Raw genomic sequence first — 14,346 nt, 5'->3', positions numbered from 1 at the left:
GCTGTGAATTTGTGTAGGGACAACCTGAGCTAAGAGTGGTTTCTATAATCCTTGAAAAGCATCATAAAAATTTGTGAAACAAAGTAAAAAAAATATTTTCTACTAATTGTGAACAGAATCATTTAGATTGGAAAAGATCATAGAGTCCAACCTGTGAACAATCCACCACCTCCTCAACAGTGTTAAAAAATTGAAGTATGATCCTTTTTGTCATCCCACTGAGTATCCAAGGCCTGTTCCCACCCCACCTGCTTGCTTGGAAGGATGACCAATATTAGCAGCGTTCATAAATAGTTTTAGGGTTCCACTTGTGCTCATCATACCCTTGTGTGAGGGGTGGTGAGTCCCTGTGCGTGATCACACACAGGTCTGGTGGCTGATCCAGGTGAGTGCTGGCTGCTTGTGCTTGTGCAAAACAGAGAACCTGCTGTGTTTGTGCGAGGTTTGGTCGTTATTTATTTCTGGTGCTCAAGTTGGTGGTAGGTGAACAAAGCCAGACAAGATCCCTTCATCCCAGGCATCTTGCAGAGTGCAGACAGAGGTGTGTGGCTCCATCCCCCTTCCTCCTCCTTCCCAAACTCTGAAGGTGTGAGCCCTTCACACGAGACAGGTGTAGATGCTCTTTCCCAGGAGCCAAGCAGAGCTCTGGTGAGACTTGGAAAAGAGAAGCAAGACCTGCAGAACCCTCCCTGCCACTGCAGCTTCTGCCCAGGAATAGCTACAGAATGAGAATCCTGAAGCACAGCTGAAAAACTCCCCGAAAACATTTTAGTGGTGAGAAATTTTCCATCCTCTGCTCCGCAGAGTCAAAAAATAAAATAAATCACCGACAGGATTATCTGTCAGAGTCTGCCAACAGCTTCATTTTCATCTGGGCTTCTTCTCACTCCCTGGTCACAAGGAGTCACAATGATGGGAGGAAAGGCACTTTCAACCCCTACTCTGTATTTACTCATCAGCTGAGGAAAAGCCTTTTCTCCCAGGGTGTGATGAATCATCCCCATCCCCTTGACACAACCTCATGCCCCACAGTCTTCTTTCCCTCTCTGGAAGTGTGGCAGAGGGGGATACCAGGGCATGGCAAGTTTTCAGCTGTGATGGAGGGGAAGTGCTGACTCCCAGAAATCATTCCAGGTGGTTTGGAGCATCTCTGCTGTAGCTGAATATTTTAACAATCTGGTGATGATTTTCTCGGCTGTAAAAAAATCGATTCCTTCAAAGAAATTGCAGGAGCTGCAAAAACTAAAATACCAGAGAAATAACATTAATTTAGCAGTTTAGGATTTTGACCTCCATCTCTCCCGGTCTCTAGGGGAAGGAAAACTTTCTGGCAAATTTTTATTAACAAACAAGTACTTAGAAAAGTAAAAGAAGGAAATAATCCCACTCCAGCCATTGCTGTTAAATTCATTTTCCATGTGTGTAACTAATGATGACTACTGTCACCTGCAGGAATTCTTCCTATTAGGAGTCACCTCACATCCAAGGTATCAAAGTAAAAATGAGCCCAAACATTGTTGTCTTCTCCAATTCCTAACCAGCAAATGTCACTGTCATTAATCAGAGATGGACACGTTCATCATTCTTGCAGGAGCTCCTGTGAGCACACTCAAGGGCAGATCCTGAGCTCTGGAGTTGAGCATTAATTTCAGTTGGCTTCAGGGAGGTTGTGCGGACTTAGGGCTTCCTCACGTCTGACAGGCTCCTCTGGAAGGGAAAAGAAAATTAAACATGGAGGAAAAATTATCTATTATTAACCACCAACCATCCTCAGTGTAGTGCTGGTGTGTAAATCAGGATTTACTGCCATGTTTTTTGTTCTTCTTTCTGGCATTTGAGGATCTCAAACCAGTGCCCCATCTTTCTAAATAACAATTTTACTGATATTTGCATGCAGCCCACTTACTAATCCTACTGAGTCTGGGAGCAAAGATTCAGGTAATTATTACCAAGCATATGAAAATATTCAGCAAGCAAATTGCTTGACTCTTTGAGCATTTTAATCTCTCTTTGCAAGGGAAGCTGTAACCTGAACATCAGAGCAGGCACAAAACCCCCACTATTGTTATTAGAATGAGAGACAATTATTTAAAAAAATAGCAAAGCAAGCCCACAAATTGTTTGACTTCAAATGTTTATTTGGTTATTGTTTGTACTCCACCAAACCCAACAGCAAATGTACATATAACCTCAAAATCTTGCAGTATCATAATGCCTGAGCTAATGTTACCTTGATCTCGATTGAGGCTCCTAGATGGTGTTTAATAGAAATAATTATTACAATATAATGCTTATTTTAGTAATGATACAATAGCTAAGGGCCTTTGCAGTTATGTCTTGCAGTAGTACTTGTCTCCAGTATTCAGATAGAGAAAAGGAAAATAGATGAAACTAATGTGAGGCAGAACGAGGACTGGGTGTTTTAATTGGGTTCAAATTGTTTCACTGGAAAGCTGCTCCAACAGGCTGCAGAGCCCAAGGTGGGACCTGCAGCTGAAGGTGCTGCTGATGCCCCCAGAGTGGGATGCATTGGCAGCCTTTGGGAAGATGTGAGGAGAATTTGAAAGGATCTTGACAAACTGGGAGAGTGGTCTGGAATAAGAAGGATGGGCTTCAGTGAGCACGAGTGCAGAGCAATTCTCCCCAGGCAGCACTAATTGGCTTCATCAGCACAGGGTGGGAAATGTCTGGTTAGGGTGGTTGGGAGGAGGTGCTGGATGGAGAGCTGAACGTGGCTGGGAAATGTTAGTCTGGCAGAAAAGGCAAAAATCATCCTGGAAAGTATGAAGAAAAGTGGTGTTGTAAGAAGAACTACTGAGAACTGATAAGGCCTCACCTAATGTAAGGAATTTTACATCATGAACTCCGTCGAGGCTGGGGTTAACTGAGGCATTTCAGAAGGCAGCAAGAACCCACACAGAACCCAAAATCATGGCATTTGAGGAAAAAAACCAGATATGTTTAATCTGGTAAAAAAATAAATCTGAAGAGTGCATAAGAGCATTCAGATGAATAGAAGTTTCTTCACAAAGTTTCCTGGGGATGACGTAGGGTTCAGTATGTTAAACTGCAGCAAGGCAGATGTTGGTTAGATGTTCCAAATTTGTTCTGGTCCTGGGGAAAAGCAGAGTGCTGCCACAGCATGGGAGGCTGAGGGGAAGGTCTGGATCCATTTTGGATGTTTTAGGTATAGATGATCCTGCTCTGTTGCAGCAGGATGGACTAAATGCCCATTTTAGATCCCTTTCATGTTTGAACCTCTCAGTATTTTCTATAAAGACATAAATCTCTAAATCAAGAGGCTCACTTTGATAACACTCACCAAGAAAATGCAGGAAATACTTGCCAGTCCCTGTTGCTCACACAGATTAACTCTTTGACTCTTCAACCACTGGATTTTGTAGTTGCTAAAAATACGTGTATATTTTGTTATTCTTATACTTTGTATACTTATAAGTAGTGCAGCATATCTACCACATGGAAAAGAGGTTCTTCAGCCTTTCTGTGAAATTCCATTTCATACTTGGCAAAATCTCATTGCCTTTGACTTCACAGCTGCATCACTTCCTTGGGGCGCCCACAGCAATTCCCATGCTGAGAAAGGAAAGAGATGCACAGATGGAAATGGGAAGGGATCCATCAGGTGGTTTATATTCAGGCTGTGCTTGGTGTCCCCTCCTCCAAAACACAGAAATATCCTGACACAAGTACTGAGTTTGTGGCAGATTTAGAGGAAAAATTCCAAACCAACACTTTAATCAGGACTACCACAAACCTTTTCACCTCCATGCCTTTAACCTGTCTTTTCCTGAGGAAAGCATGATGTATGTGAGGGAGAGAAGGAAAAAGATCTACAAGACCAAAATGTTTTGTTGTTTGCAAGAGTTTTTTTCCTGGAGTCAAATACCAGGAAGCAAAACAAATGTGGTCGTGTCACTCTGGGTGTGAGGAAGGTAAGAAACCTGTCCTGTGTGAAGGAAATGGGAAGATCTTATCACTGTAGATAAGCTTCAGTATCTTGGGTTTTACTTAAGTCTTTATATGTTGATGAACAATGTCTCTTCAGGTGGAAGTGCTGGGCTGGGTGTGGAAGCATTATTATCACACTTCAGAGGTGGTTTTTTAATATCAGTGTGAATATGAGCAGTGATGCTTTGTCTTAGCATATCACACTGATAACATCTGGAGCTGTATTACCGGGCAACAGCTCTGCTCATCTTCAGAGTCTTTTCTGAGCATTAACTAATGGATCCAAGTGTTTCCCAGGCATTAGCTCACCTGTTTCAAATAGGGAAAGAGGCACCATGGCCTGCCAAGCACATGTAGAAGAGGTAGTGTCAGGTCTGGTATTAAAATCTGGACGTTTCTTGCTTTTCAGGGAGAGATAATGATGAATTCAAGGTTGTGTTTTGGACTGAGGCTGCCCACTGAAGTGTAGGCAGGCTCAGGGACCTGCATTCAGATAAAGGCTCTTTTTCTGCCTTTCAGTTCCCTTCCCTCCCTTTTGGATGCGATTTTCCGACGAGGTTTGGGTACCTGAAGCTCATGGGCTGCTCTGCAGGGTGGAGGGTTTCCTCAGAGCCCCCCGATTTGCCTGGCCGTGCTGGGAAAGGAGAGCACAGGGAGTGCAGCAGCACACACGGCTGCTCCTCTACCACCACCCTGTGGGCAACATTTCTGCACCCAAACCTTCTCTCATCCTCAGAACGAGAGAATGTTTCATCATTCCTAAATATGCTTCGGGTCAGCCTCTGATCTGAGTAGAGGATGGAAAAACAAGATATTGAAGTGACAATGCACAGCACAGGTGGAGGAGCAGGTGGAGGTGCTGAATCCTGTCGTGGAGCTCCTTCTGCTCCTGGCCGAGGCAGTGGGAGCCACTTTCTCATGCCTAGAGAGGGGCATTTGAACTGGATGGGTATTTGCATCTTGTTTGCGTTGCTGAAACAGTCTCAGCTCATTTCCCAACCCGCAGTCTGAGGGTCCCTGTGGAAATGCTGACCCATCCCAGTGTCCCTGCTTCCCAGCCTCTCACCTCCCATTTGCATTTGTTTTCCACCTGGATAAACACTGCCCGTTTCCACACCCTCCCTGACACTCACAGAGTCTGAAGGACAGAACTGATGCGTGCTGATGCTAATTTTGCTTTTCCTGACGTCGCTTTGCATTGAATCCAGTTCAGCTGCGGGACGGGCTGCCAAGTGTTGGCAGCGTTTGCCATCTCCTGGAGGAGCGCGGCAACAGCAGTCAGACTCCTGCGGCTGTGACACTGATCCCTGCTCTGTCCCCTCTTTCCAGAGCCTCCCCAGTGGCTGAAGAAGCCCGAAGGTGGTGTCTACAGCGTGGGAACGAACCTCGTGCTGCTGTGTGAGGCGATTGGCAACCCGGAGCCGAGCATCCAGTGGAAACTCAACGGGATGCCCATCGACAGTACGTGCAAATCCAGTGTGGGGCTGACCCAGGGGCTGGCTGGGTGACATGAGCCTGGGTGGCGCCCACTTAGAGGGAACCCACAAATCCTAACACACTGGATGAGGTCTGACTCGAATCTATTTAGATATTAATTAATATTTATTTACTTAGGAAGCTAATATTTAAATGTGATCTTGAAGGGAACGCAGCACGGCGTGGAGCAGTGGCACCTGAGAGGTGCTGCCTCTGCCTCACCCCATAATCTTTTGGGGATCTGGACAGCTTATGTTCATTGAGGTCTCCTCCTCTTTCTTTGTGCTTCTGAATGAGCCCAAGTGGCTGTGGAGCACAGGCCCTGCTCCTTGGTGTAGCAGTATTATTACTCCTGGTGTAGCAGTTTTATTACTCCTCGTATAGCAGTATTATTACTACCATTTTGAAAAGTCTGATTGGGGATTTTACTGGAAATTTGTGCTCTGGAGCGCTTTCTTCAGGACTGCTGGCAAAGGCAGTGCTCTGCAACTCACCCTCTGGCTGTTGAAAAAGGTTCTGGTTTGATCCCCTTATTTCACAGAATATTCTGAGTTGGAAGAGACCCACAAGGATCATCAAGTCCAAGTGAAGTCTTAAGTGAAGGGTCCATACAGGGATCAAACCCACAGCCTTGGTGTTAGTAGCACTGTGCTCTAACCAGTCTCAGGCTTATCCTGAAGATGTACTTTGCCTTTGACTTTCAAGCAGTGAGGAGAGAGTGAACTCCACAGTCATGGTGTTTTCTCCAGCTCCTGACATAATTTGGGTTTTTCCAGGCAGGACCTTCAGAGGGAGGATCTCCACCCGGGAGATCAGCCTGACCAACCTGCAGCTGCAGGACAGTGCCGTGTTCCAGTGTGAAGCCACCAACAAGCACGGCACCATCCTGGCCAGTGCCAACGTGAACGTCCTCAGTGAGTGCCCCTTTCTTCTTCATGGTAAAAGATCTGACACCCCCAGGGTCCCATTCTCATGACTGAATCCTCAGGACATCTTAGAGCTTGTAACCATGTCACAGTTCCTTGCACTGCCCCCAGATTTTAAGAATTAGTTTATCCAAGTTAATGTAACAAGTCTTACAATGGGCAATATTATATTAACAGAGACACTCATGAGCTTTGATATACTCTTTATTTCAAAAACATGCTTGAGCTCAAAACTTTTTGAATTCAAACCACTGGGGGCTGAATTGTGACCACAACTCTATTATTTAATCATTAAGTGTACTGTTAATCTTTAATTTCAGTTGTGATTCTCAGACTGTTCTTTGAAGAAAGGGAGTGATGGGGATTTATTTAATACAAAACATCCCTAAAGGAACAGAACTGGATCTGTTTTGTCTCATGGTGACATTTCAGACATTTCTAACATGTCCAGCAGGCAACTGGAAGCTTCTGAGAGCTCAGTTGCTCAGTGCAACTGGTTCCAAAAGGCAGAGAAATTCCCATGAAGTGCCTCAGCATTTGACCTTTGCTGGAAAAGTGGATGATGCACAGACAATATTTATATTCCCAGCTGTGAAATCCAGTGCTTCTCACCTTGCATTCTCTTCTGCAGATATTGCTCCCTTAATCCTGACCTCAGATGGGGAAAACTATGCTACAGTGGTGGGTTACAGTGCCTTCCTGCACTGTGACATTTTTGCCTCACCTGCAGCAGATGTCAGATGGTAAGATACTGGGAAGTGATGCTTTCATGTGAAACAAGTTCATACAGGCTCACCAAACACTGAAAAATCTGTTAGTTATTATATTTATAGAGTTAAGATTAGAAGTTTGTAACAAAACTGTGTACAAATATAAGTTTTCTGTTTTCAAATACGCTTTTAAGAACCCTGAGGAACTGTTTTATAAAAAGGGTGAATGAAAGTCCTCAATACCTGTGTGAGACAAGTGCTGGGATATTTGTTAAGCCAAACCATGCTGTAATAGCCAAATCCTGCTACTAATCCTTAGATTAATGTTGGCAACTTTTTAAGTTTGGGCACATTATTGAGGTGGGAACACAGTGACTTACAGAACATATTTAGCTGGACATGGTTCCATAGGGTTGGAAATCACAGGATTGTCACAGCACTTGGCAGATGCAGTAGATTAAAGACAGACTAGTTTAAAGACCTTTTTAGATGCTCTCAGTGTGGTTTTGGTTTGCAGGACACTTGTCAGAGAATCATAGAATAGTTTGGGTTGGAAGGGAATTAAAGATCATCCCGTTCCATCCCTTGCCACAGGCAGGGACACCTTCCACTAGCCCAGGTTGCTCCAAGCCCCATCCAACCTGTCCTTGGACACTCCCAGGGATGGGGCAGCCACAGCTTCTCTGGGCACCCTGTGCCAGGGCCTCTCCACCCTCCCAGGGAAGAATTTCTTCCTAATATCTAATCTAGACCCTAACCACGACTTTAATTGCTCAGAGGCAGAGCTGAGCCCCAAAATTCCCGTGTCCCCTGCAATAACTCCGTGAAATAACAGTTCCTGCAGCCCTAGAAATAAGCCAACCCTATTGTTCTGATCTTTAGGACCAAGGATGACAGCATAGAGCCCCTCTCAACATTCCGCTATGAGTTAAATAAGAATGGAACCCTGGAGATCAAAGACACAAAGAAGGAAGACTCAGGATCTTATGCTTGCTGGGCTGCAAATTCTGTTGGGAAAAGAGCAATCACTGCTAATTTGGATATAAGAGGTAAGGGCTCACTCGTGAACAGAAAAACCTTTCACAACTGCTAAGGTTTTACATTTACAAATGGTCAGTGAATAAATAGTTAGTAAATGTTCAGTCCAGGGTACAGATTTATTCTGTGAATCTAGAAATTCTCTGGGTACTGTGACCTGAAATTGCCAGAGGTCTCATATACATGTAGCCTTTAATATTGTCCCCATGTTTCTGTTGGATTTTTCCATGCTTATACATGATGTCCACTTTCTTCTTGACACTTGCAGAAGCTGCATAAGCCACCAAAAATTTGCAGTTTTCATCCCATGTCCATTATCTTCATTATTTTGAAAGGATTTTCCCTCCTTTTTGCCACGGGTGCTGTTACAGAGCAGGTTCTTGGCTGACCCTTGGGAGCCCAGAGCCCTCCCTGTGCTCGTGGCTTGGTGGGTTCCTTGTTGATAAATATTGGTAAATAAAGAAAAAAAAAAAAATTACTGAAATGTGCTTACTTATAAATTTTAGATCCATTCCTTGTGCTCCAGTTCTGTTTTAAGGGATTTATACGGTGGGTTGGCAGCAAACAGCTTCTGTTCAGCACACAGTGGGTTTTATACAAATTTACTTAGGATTTAGGTCTTGCCAATAAAAAAAAACCACTTAAATACTCAATTAGCAAAGTCCTCCAAAGGACTCTCCAGTGCAGGGTTTGCTGTGACAAACTTGAAGAAAAAAGCCCCCTCTTTTTGTGTTCTATTTCCACCCACTCCCTTTGCTTTGTAAATTTTACAGTGCTAATAAACGTGAAAATGTACAATGAAATTCTCACAGAGCAACGTTTCTCTGCAAATATAAATTCTGCTAAGTGCCTTCTCCTTACTTATTCATCTGTTTCTGCATTTGGATTACAGTCAATTAAAAGAACAAACTTGATTGCAATAATTTTTTCTCACTTGACTTTAATAAGCTTGTAATTTTTCTTGGATCATTGCCAAAGCTTATTTCAAATGGCAATTAGACATAAAAATCATATTCAAGCCTTTTTATTTTTTTTTTATCATCCATTTCATGACAGTCTGTTAACAAGGATTTTCACCTGTGACTTTTTATTTTGTGGATTTTTTTTTTTTCTGGAGCTCTTTGGATTAGAGTGAACTGCAAAACGCTTCAAGACAAAAAATTAAATCCTGGCAAATATCTATCTCAAAACAAACCATCCTCCCCTTGAAATGTGTGTATACATAACAGAAAGAAAAAAAAAGAGACATGATTGTTACTCCTAAGGTTGATTTTTACATATGAAGTGCGTGGTGAAAATTTGATATAATAGTCTCGCTCTCTCTCCTAATCAAAGTGTTTTTCTGTGATCAATCAGATGCTACAAAACTTGTTGTTACTCCCAAGAACCCCCGAGTGCTGAAATCACATTCAATTTTATTGAAATGTCAGGCTGAGTATGATTCCCACTTGAAACACAGTTTTAAATTATCCTGGAGGAAAGATGGAGATGAGCTGCCAGTCAACAGCACGGAAGGTGGCAGGTGAGTGGGGAGGGAACAGGGCTCTTCTCATCTCAGCTGGGTAATGGGATGTGGGGCTGCAACACCAGGTTCCTTAAACCAGGAGCCTTAATAGCTTGAAATGCAAATTCAGGCCTGCAAGAATTCTTCCTGTGGTGTGTGAATAGATCTGCATTTTATACATATATACATATAAATGCAACTGTAGGAGTTACCACGGATGGGAAGTGATTTGGGGGGTTATTAACTCTTTCATCATCACAACAGAATATAACATTATATTTTATATCTCTATATTTATATGGATATATCTATATAAAAATATATCTCTATATCTACCTATAACTGTATATCCATATGTATCTATTTATATCTATCTATTTATCTCTTATCTATCCATCCATCTATCTATCTAATACAGACAATTTATATATAATATAATTGTTGGTTCAACCCAAAAAGCCCCAAGTAAGTCAGCTACAGAGTTGTTCCTCCACTTTATTGGAACTATTATTTTTTTGTATTTTACACCTCTTTGTCCAAAGCAAAGTCCTTCTAATGTTGAAGTGAATGGAAAAATCTGGGATTCTGCCTAAAATCCTACGCATTAAAAGCAATGAGTTTGTCCTATATGTAAGTTTAGGACTTGCAAGCCCAGGCTGAGTTTTGCCCCATTTTTTGTGTTTCCATTGTCCTCAAGGGGTTGGAGCTCAGCCTTTATTTCATAGGAGGGGTCCCACAGTGATTAATCAGGTGTCTTTATTAATTACCACAGCAGAGAAGTGGTTTCCTAAACACTGCAGTGCTGGAGAGGTTGGAGATCCTACTGAGCCCACATAGGGTGGGGAGGGAGTGCCAGGAGATTTCCATGTCTGCTGTGGAGCCCACTTGTCTGGGATAATGCCAGCTTCCCCTGGGCATTGGACATTACACAAGTGGGTTGGGAATGCCCAGTTTTAGTCAACCCTTCCAAAAATTCCAACACAAAGCCCACATATTTGCCTCATTAATGACCTGCCAGAATCCCATGATTCAGATACTCATCCCGTGCATACCAATGGGGTTCTTTTCAGACCAGGATTGACACGTCAACTTCCAGCCATGGAGGCTAAATTGCTACAAAATACAAATAATAGTCCCCAGCACAGTGTATAATACAGCTACAATTCTGTTTAAATTAATAGTCCTGATGTGCAGTTATGTTATTCAGCATGTCCCGTTACCAAGTGTTTTTAGGAACAGTTTTTCAGAGAACAGTGGTGTCTGTCTGTCATATTTGTCTTACAGATTTTTTTTTTTTTCATCCCTTGTTTTTCTTTGGCCCCTCAGGATGATTCTGGACAGGGACACACTGTTCATCTCCAGTGTGCTGCTGGAGGATCAAGGAGTTTACACGTGTGTGGGCAGCACTTCCCTGGACTCTGCCACGGCCGAGTCACGGCTGATTGTTCTTGGTAAGGGCTGATTTTCCTGGTGCTCAAACAGCTCCAAATGCCATTGCAGCACTTCTGCTTCTTTCCTTCTCTTGTCCAGTTCAGTTAGAAAGCCTCAATAACTCGATTTCACAGCCTCTCGCTCCTTAACCCCAGCTGTGCTCTCCCTCTACCTCCAGGAATACTGATGCTGACACAAACTTTATTTATTATTTATTTAATCTTTGTTATAAGAAGATGAGGCAGCATTTTTTTCTCAGTTCAGGAGTCCCCCACAGTGGCTGTAGGGGGGCAGCCCAGGTTGGAAGGTGTAACAGCATATTAAAAATGGCTCTGCTGCTGCTTTGAAGTCCTTGCTCAGTCCTTCATCTCATTTTACTGGAAATCTGCACAATAATTGAACTATTTTTGGAAGAAGAAGGACTATAGGCCAGTATTTAGTTGTCCAGCTCCTCTGAAGATCAGTGAAAGTTAAGCACCTAAAAGGATTAATTATCTCTGTGAATCAGAACGTGAATTCTTGTCCAGTGGCAAAGAGCAAGTCCACAGCAGAGAAAAACCTTGACCCACTGGGTCTGAAACCTGACCTTGTGTGAGCCTCCTTCCAACCTGCCTCCCTTCCTGAAGGTCTACTTGGAATTCAGGGGGTGAACTTGTGGAGTGCTGTGTATCCCATTGCACAGGTACCCAAGGGCATCACCCGATAACTAAAATTTAGTGGATGGTCTTGCATCATTTTAATCGCATTAATTCTTGCTCCATTTTACATTTTTATTTATTTCTGGCAGAGACTGCGACAAGAAATAAGTCAGTCTGACCTTCAGGATGTTTTTGCACTTTAAAGGCGTGATATTTTTCGGTAAATAGTAAATTAAGAAGATGCTGTGCACATTATTTATGGTACTGGCTTCTTCAGTGCTGTATAATTCAAAATGTTTGTAGGCTATTCGTTACATTACTTATGAAAATTTCATAAAGCACTTTATTCCTGTTTAAAAAGCTGGTTTGCAGAAGAAGAAAAACAGTTTTGTGCTCTTTTCTCCTTGCTTATTGTGTATGAGAAAGGTCTTGGTGGATTAACAATATCTGTTACTTTTCAAATGAAAAATTCAGGTTTCTTTTGCAATGAAAGACTTATGAGATGACTAAAGAACTAAATATGGCACAGATGGAGACATCAGAATATGGGCAACTAAGAGAAAAAAATATGCAGTTAGAATATTTCTAAATATTTGTTGTATATTTAATGAACAGGTAGCAGGCTGAGTATCTTTAAGATGCACCATCAGCATCTTTAAATTAATATACTGAATTTTAAATGGATATGCTCCAAGAGTAGAACAGCAAAATTCCTGGAGACTAAACTGTGCTTTCCTGATTTTTCATGGGTATTACAGAAATAGGGGAAAGAAATGCAAAGAAAAGTAAAACAAAAAAAAAAAAAACCAACCCAAATATAAAAGTTCTTAATTTAAAATATAAAGTTCTTAACTTTTTGATGTACCCTGAGATAAACAAAGAATCATAGAATTGTTTAGATTGGGAAAGACCTCAAAGACCATTGAGTCCAGATGTTAACCATGTCCACAAGTGCCACATCCACACATCTTTTGAAGACCACCAGACATGGTGACTCCATCACTTTGCAAAACAAGAAAACACAGTATTGTTACTTTAATAACTCTGTACAAGCACAATGAATTTTTTTCACAATGATAGAGACAGTCTGTGGTTGAAGGAACTGGTTTTCCTGTAAGAAATTACACTGTCAGCCAAAAATTTAGTTGAGAATTGGGGTGGAGGCAGGTCAAAGACCTGAAGTTGTGCAATCACGTTTCCTTGGTCTGCACATTTTTTAGGTGTTGAAACACCAACCCTGTTTAAGGGGAGAGTGTGTGGGGGACTTTGGGAGGGTGAGAGGTCACCACCAGCCCCCAGCAGAGAGAAATTACTCTTTTACATCACATTCCATTTACCAAACTAATCCAAAACAATCAGAGTGTCAGAGCAAACCACAAGGCAGACAACCATCTGGCAGTCTGAAACTGCTGGATTTGGGAATGGTCATTCAATTACAAGAATTCTGGCAAAAGGAGGTGTTGGAGATGTGTGTTCTCCTTGCTGTATCCAAGGTCTGTGAGGGGGAGCAGCATCTTTTGGTCATTTTGGCACCCATGTCCCTATAAAATGATCTCTGGCAGCAGGTAGTTTTATGTTTGGGGCTTCTGTAGCCCCAAACTTGTCCCTAGAAGGTTCACTACAGTTGTCACACCCACCACCACCTCTGCCTCTGATATATTCTCTGGACGGCATTAGTTGAGCTGGCAGGTAATTAATTTTCTTGTTTCTTATTAATATAGACCCCTATGGCTGGGATAATGAATGTTATCCCTTCACTCATAGTCTAAAAGGCCGAGTTCAATAACTGTCAGAGCTGAGTCACCTTCTCCCACTCTGGTTTTTTTTTCCAGAGGAAATCCAAGTGCTGCTGATATAAGTTCCTGCTGAGAGCAGTGTCAATATCTATTAATGATTAAATAGATCTTGGTGTTGATTTGGAAAGAAAACTCTGTTGCTGCAAGCACAGTAATGAGAGTAGATGGGAATGAACTCGAGAAGGATATTGTGTTTATAAAGGAAAAATCAGGACCAGAATCCCAGAACATGCTGAGTTGGGAGGGACCCACAAGGATCTTCAAGTCCAACCCTCAGCCCTGCACAGGCCCATCCCCAGAGTCCCACCCTGTGCCCCAGAGCATCATCCAAACCCTCCTGGAGCTCTGGCAGCCTTGGTGCTGTGCCCACTGCCCTGGGGAGCCTGGTCAGAGCTCAGCCACCCTTTGGGGGAAGAACCTTGTTCTAATATCCAACCTAAACCTCCCCTGAGACAACTTCAAGCCATTCCCTCGGGTCCTGAAGATTCCACCTGGCTGTCTGTAATAAAAAAGATTTTCAAAAGCAGTTCCTGCTTTCCTCATTGTGTCCATTTTGAAATCAAAGGCTGTTTTACCACCACCTTCACTGAACTCTCCAGTCCTTTGGAAAATGTTAAGAAAGCAGAAGCAGCTTGCTGTGCTCCTGACACTTCTTTGTTCTTTCTCAGATGTTCCTGATCCACCAGAAGACCTTCAGCTCTCTGAAAACCAGAACCGAAGTGTTCGACTGTCCTGGAGAGCTGGGTCCAGCCACAACAGCCCTGTCAATGGTAGGAAGGGATTTTTAGCATCCTCTTGTGCTGTTCCTCATTCTGGCACAGCGTGGCTGTTCAAAGAAACCAACCCTGCTCACAGCCC

The 14,346-nt window shown here is 42.8% G+C and overlaps 1 protein-coding gene across 13 annotated transcripts in view; it reads left to right on the top strand.

Annotated features, from left to right (window-relative positions):
* Positions 1–14,346, top strand: part of CHL1 (cell adhesion molecule L1 like) — a 137,957-nt gene that overhangs the window by 99,824 nt on the left and 23,787 nt on the right. For all 13 annotated transcript variants that reach the window (XM_032698836.1, XM_032698840.1, XM_032698843.1 and 10 more), the window contains 7 exons: positions 5,299–5,430; positions 6,222–6,359; positions 7,003–7,114; positions 7,964–8,130; positions 9,476–9,641; positions 10,950–11,074; positions 14,157–14,258. In XM_032698836.1, the coding sequence (XP_032554727.1) occupies positions 5,299–5,430; positions 6,222–6,359; positions 7,003–7,114; positions 7,964–8,130; positions 9,476–9,641; positions 10,950–11,074; positions 14,157–14,258 (942 nt within the window). The remainder of the gene's footprint in view (positions 1–5,298; positions 5,431–6,221; positions 6,360–7,002; positions 7,115–7,963; positions 8,131–9,475; positions 9,642–10,949; positions 11,075–14,156; positions 14,259–14,346) is intronic.

This window comes from Chiroxiphia lanceolata, chromosome 11, assembly GCF_009829145.1.
Source record: "Chiroxiphia lanceolata isolate bChiLan1 chromosome 11, bChiLan1.pri, whole genome shotgun sequence".
Lineage (NCBI taxonomy): Eukaryota > Metazoa > Chordata > Aves > Passeriformes > Pipridae > Chiroxiphia > Chiroxiphia lanceolata.
This window is presented reverse-complemented; position numbering and strand designations above follow the sequence as displayed.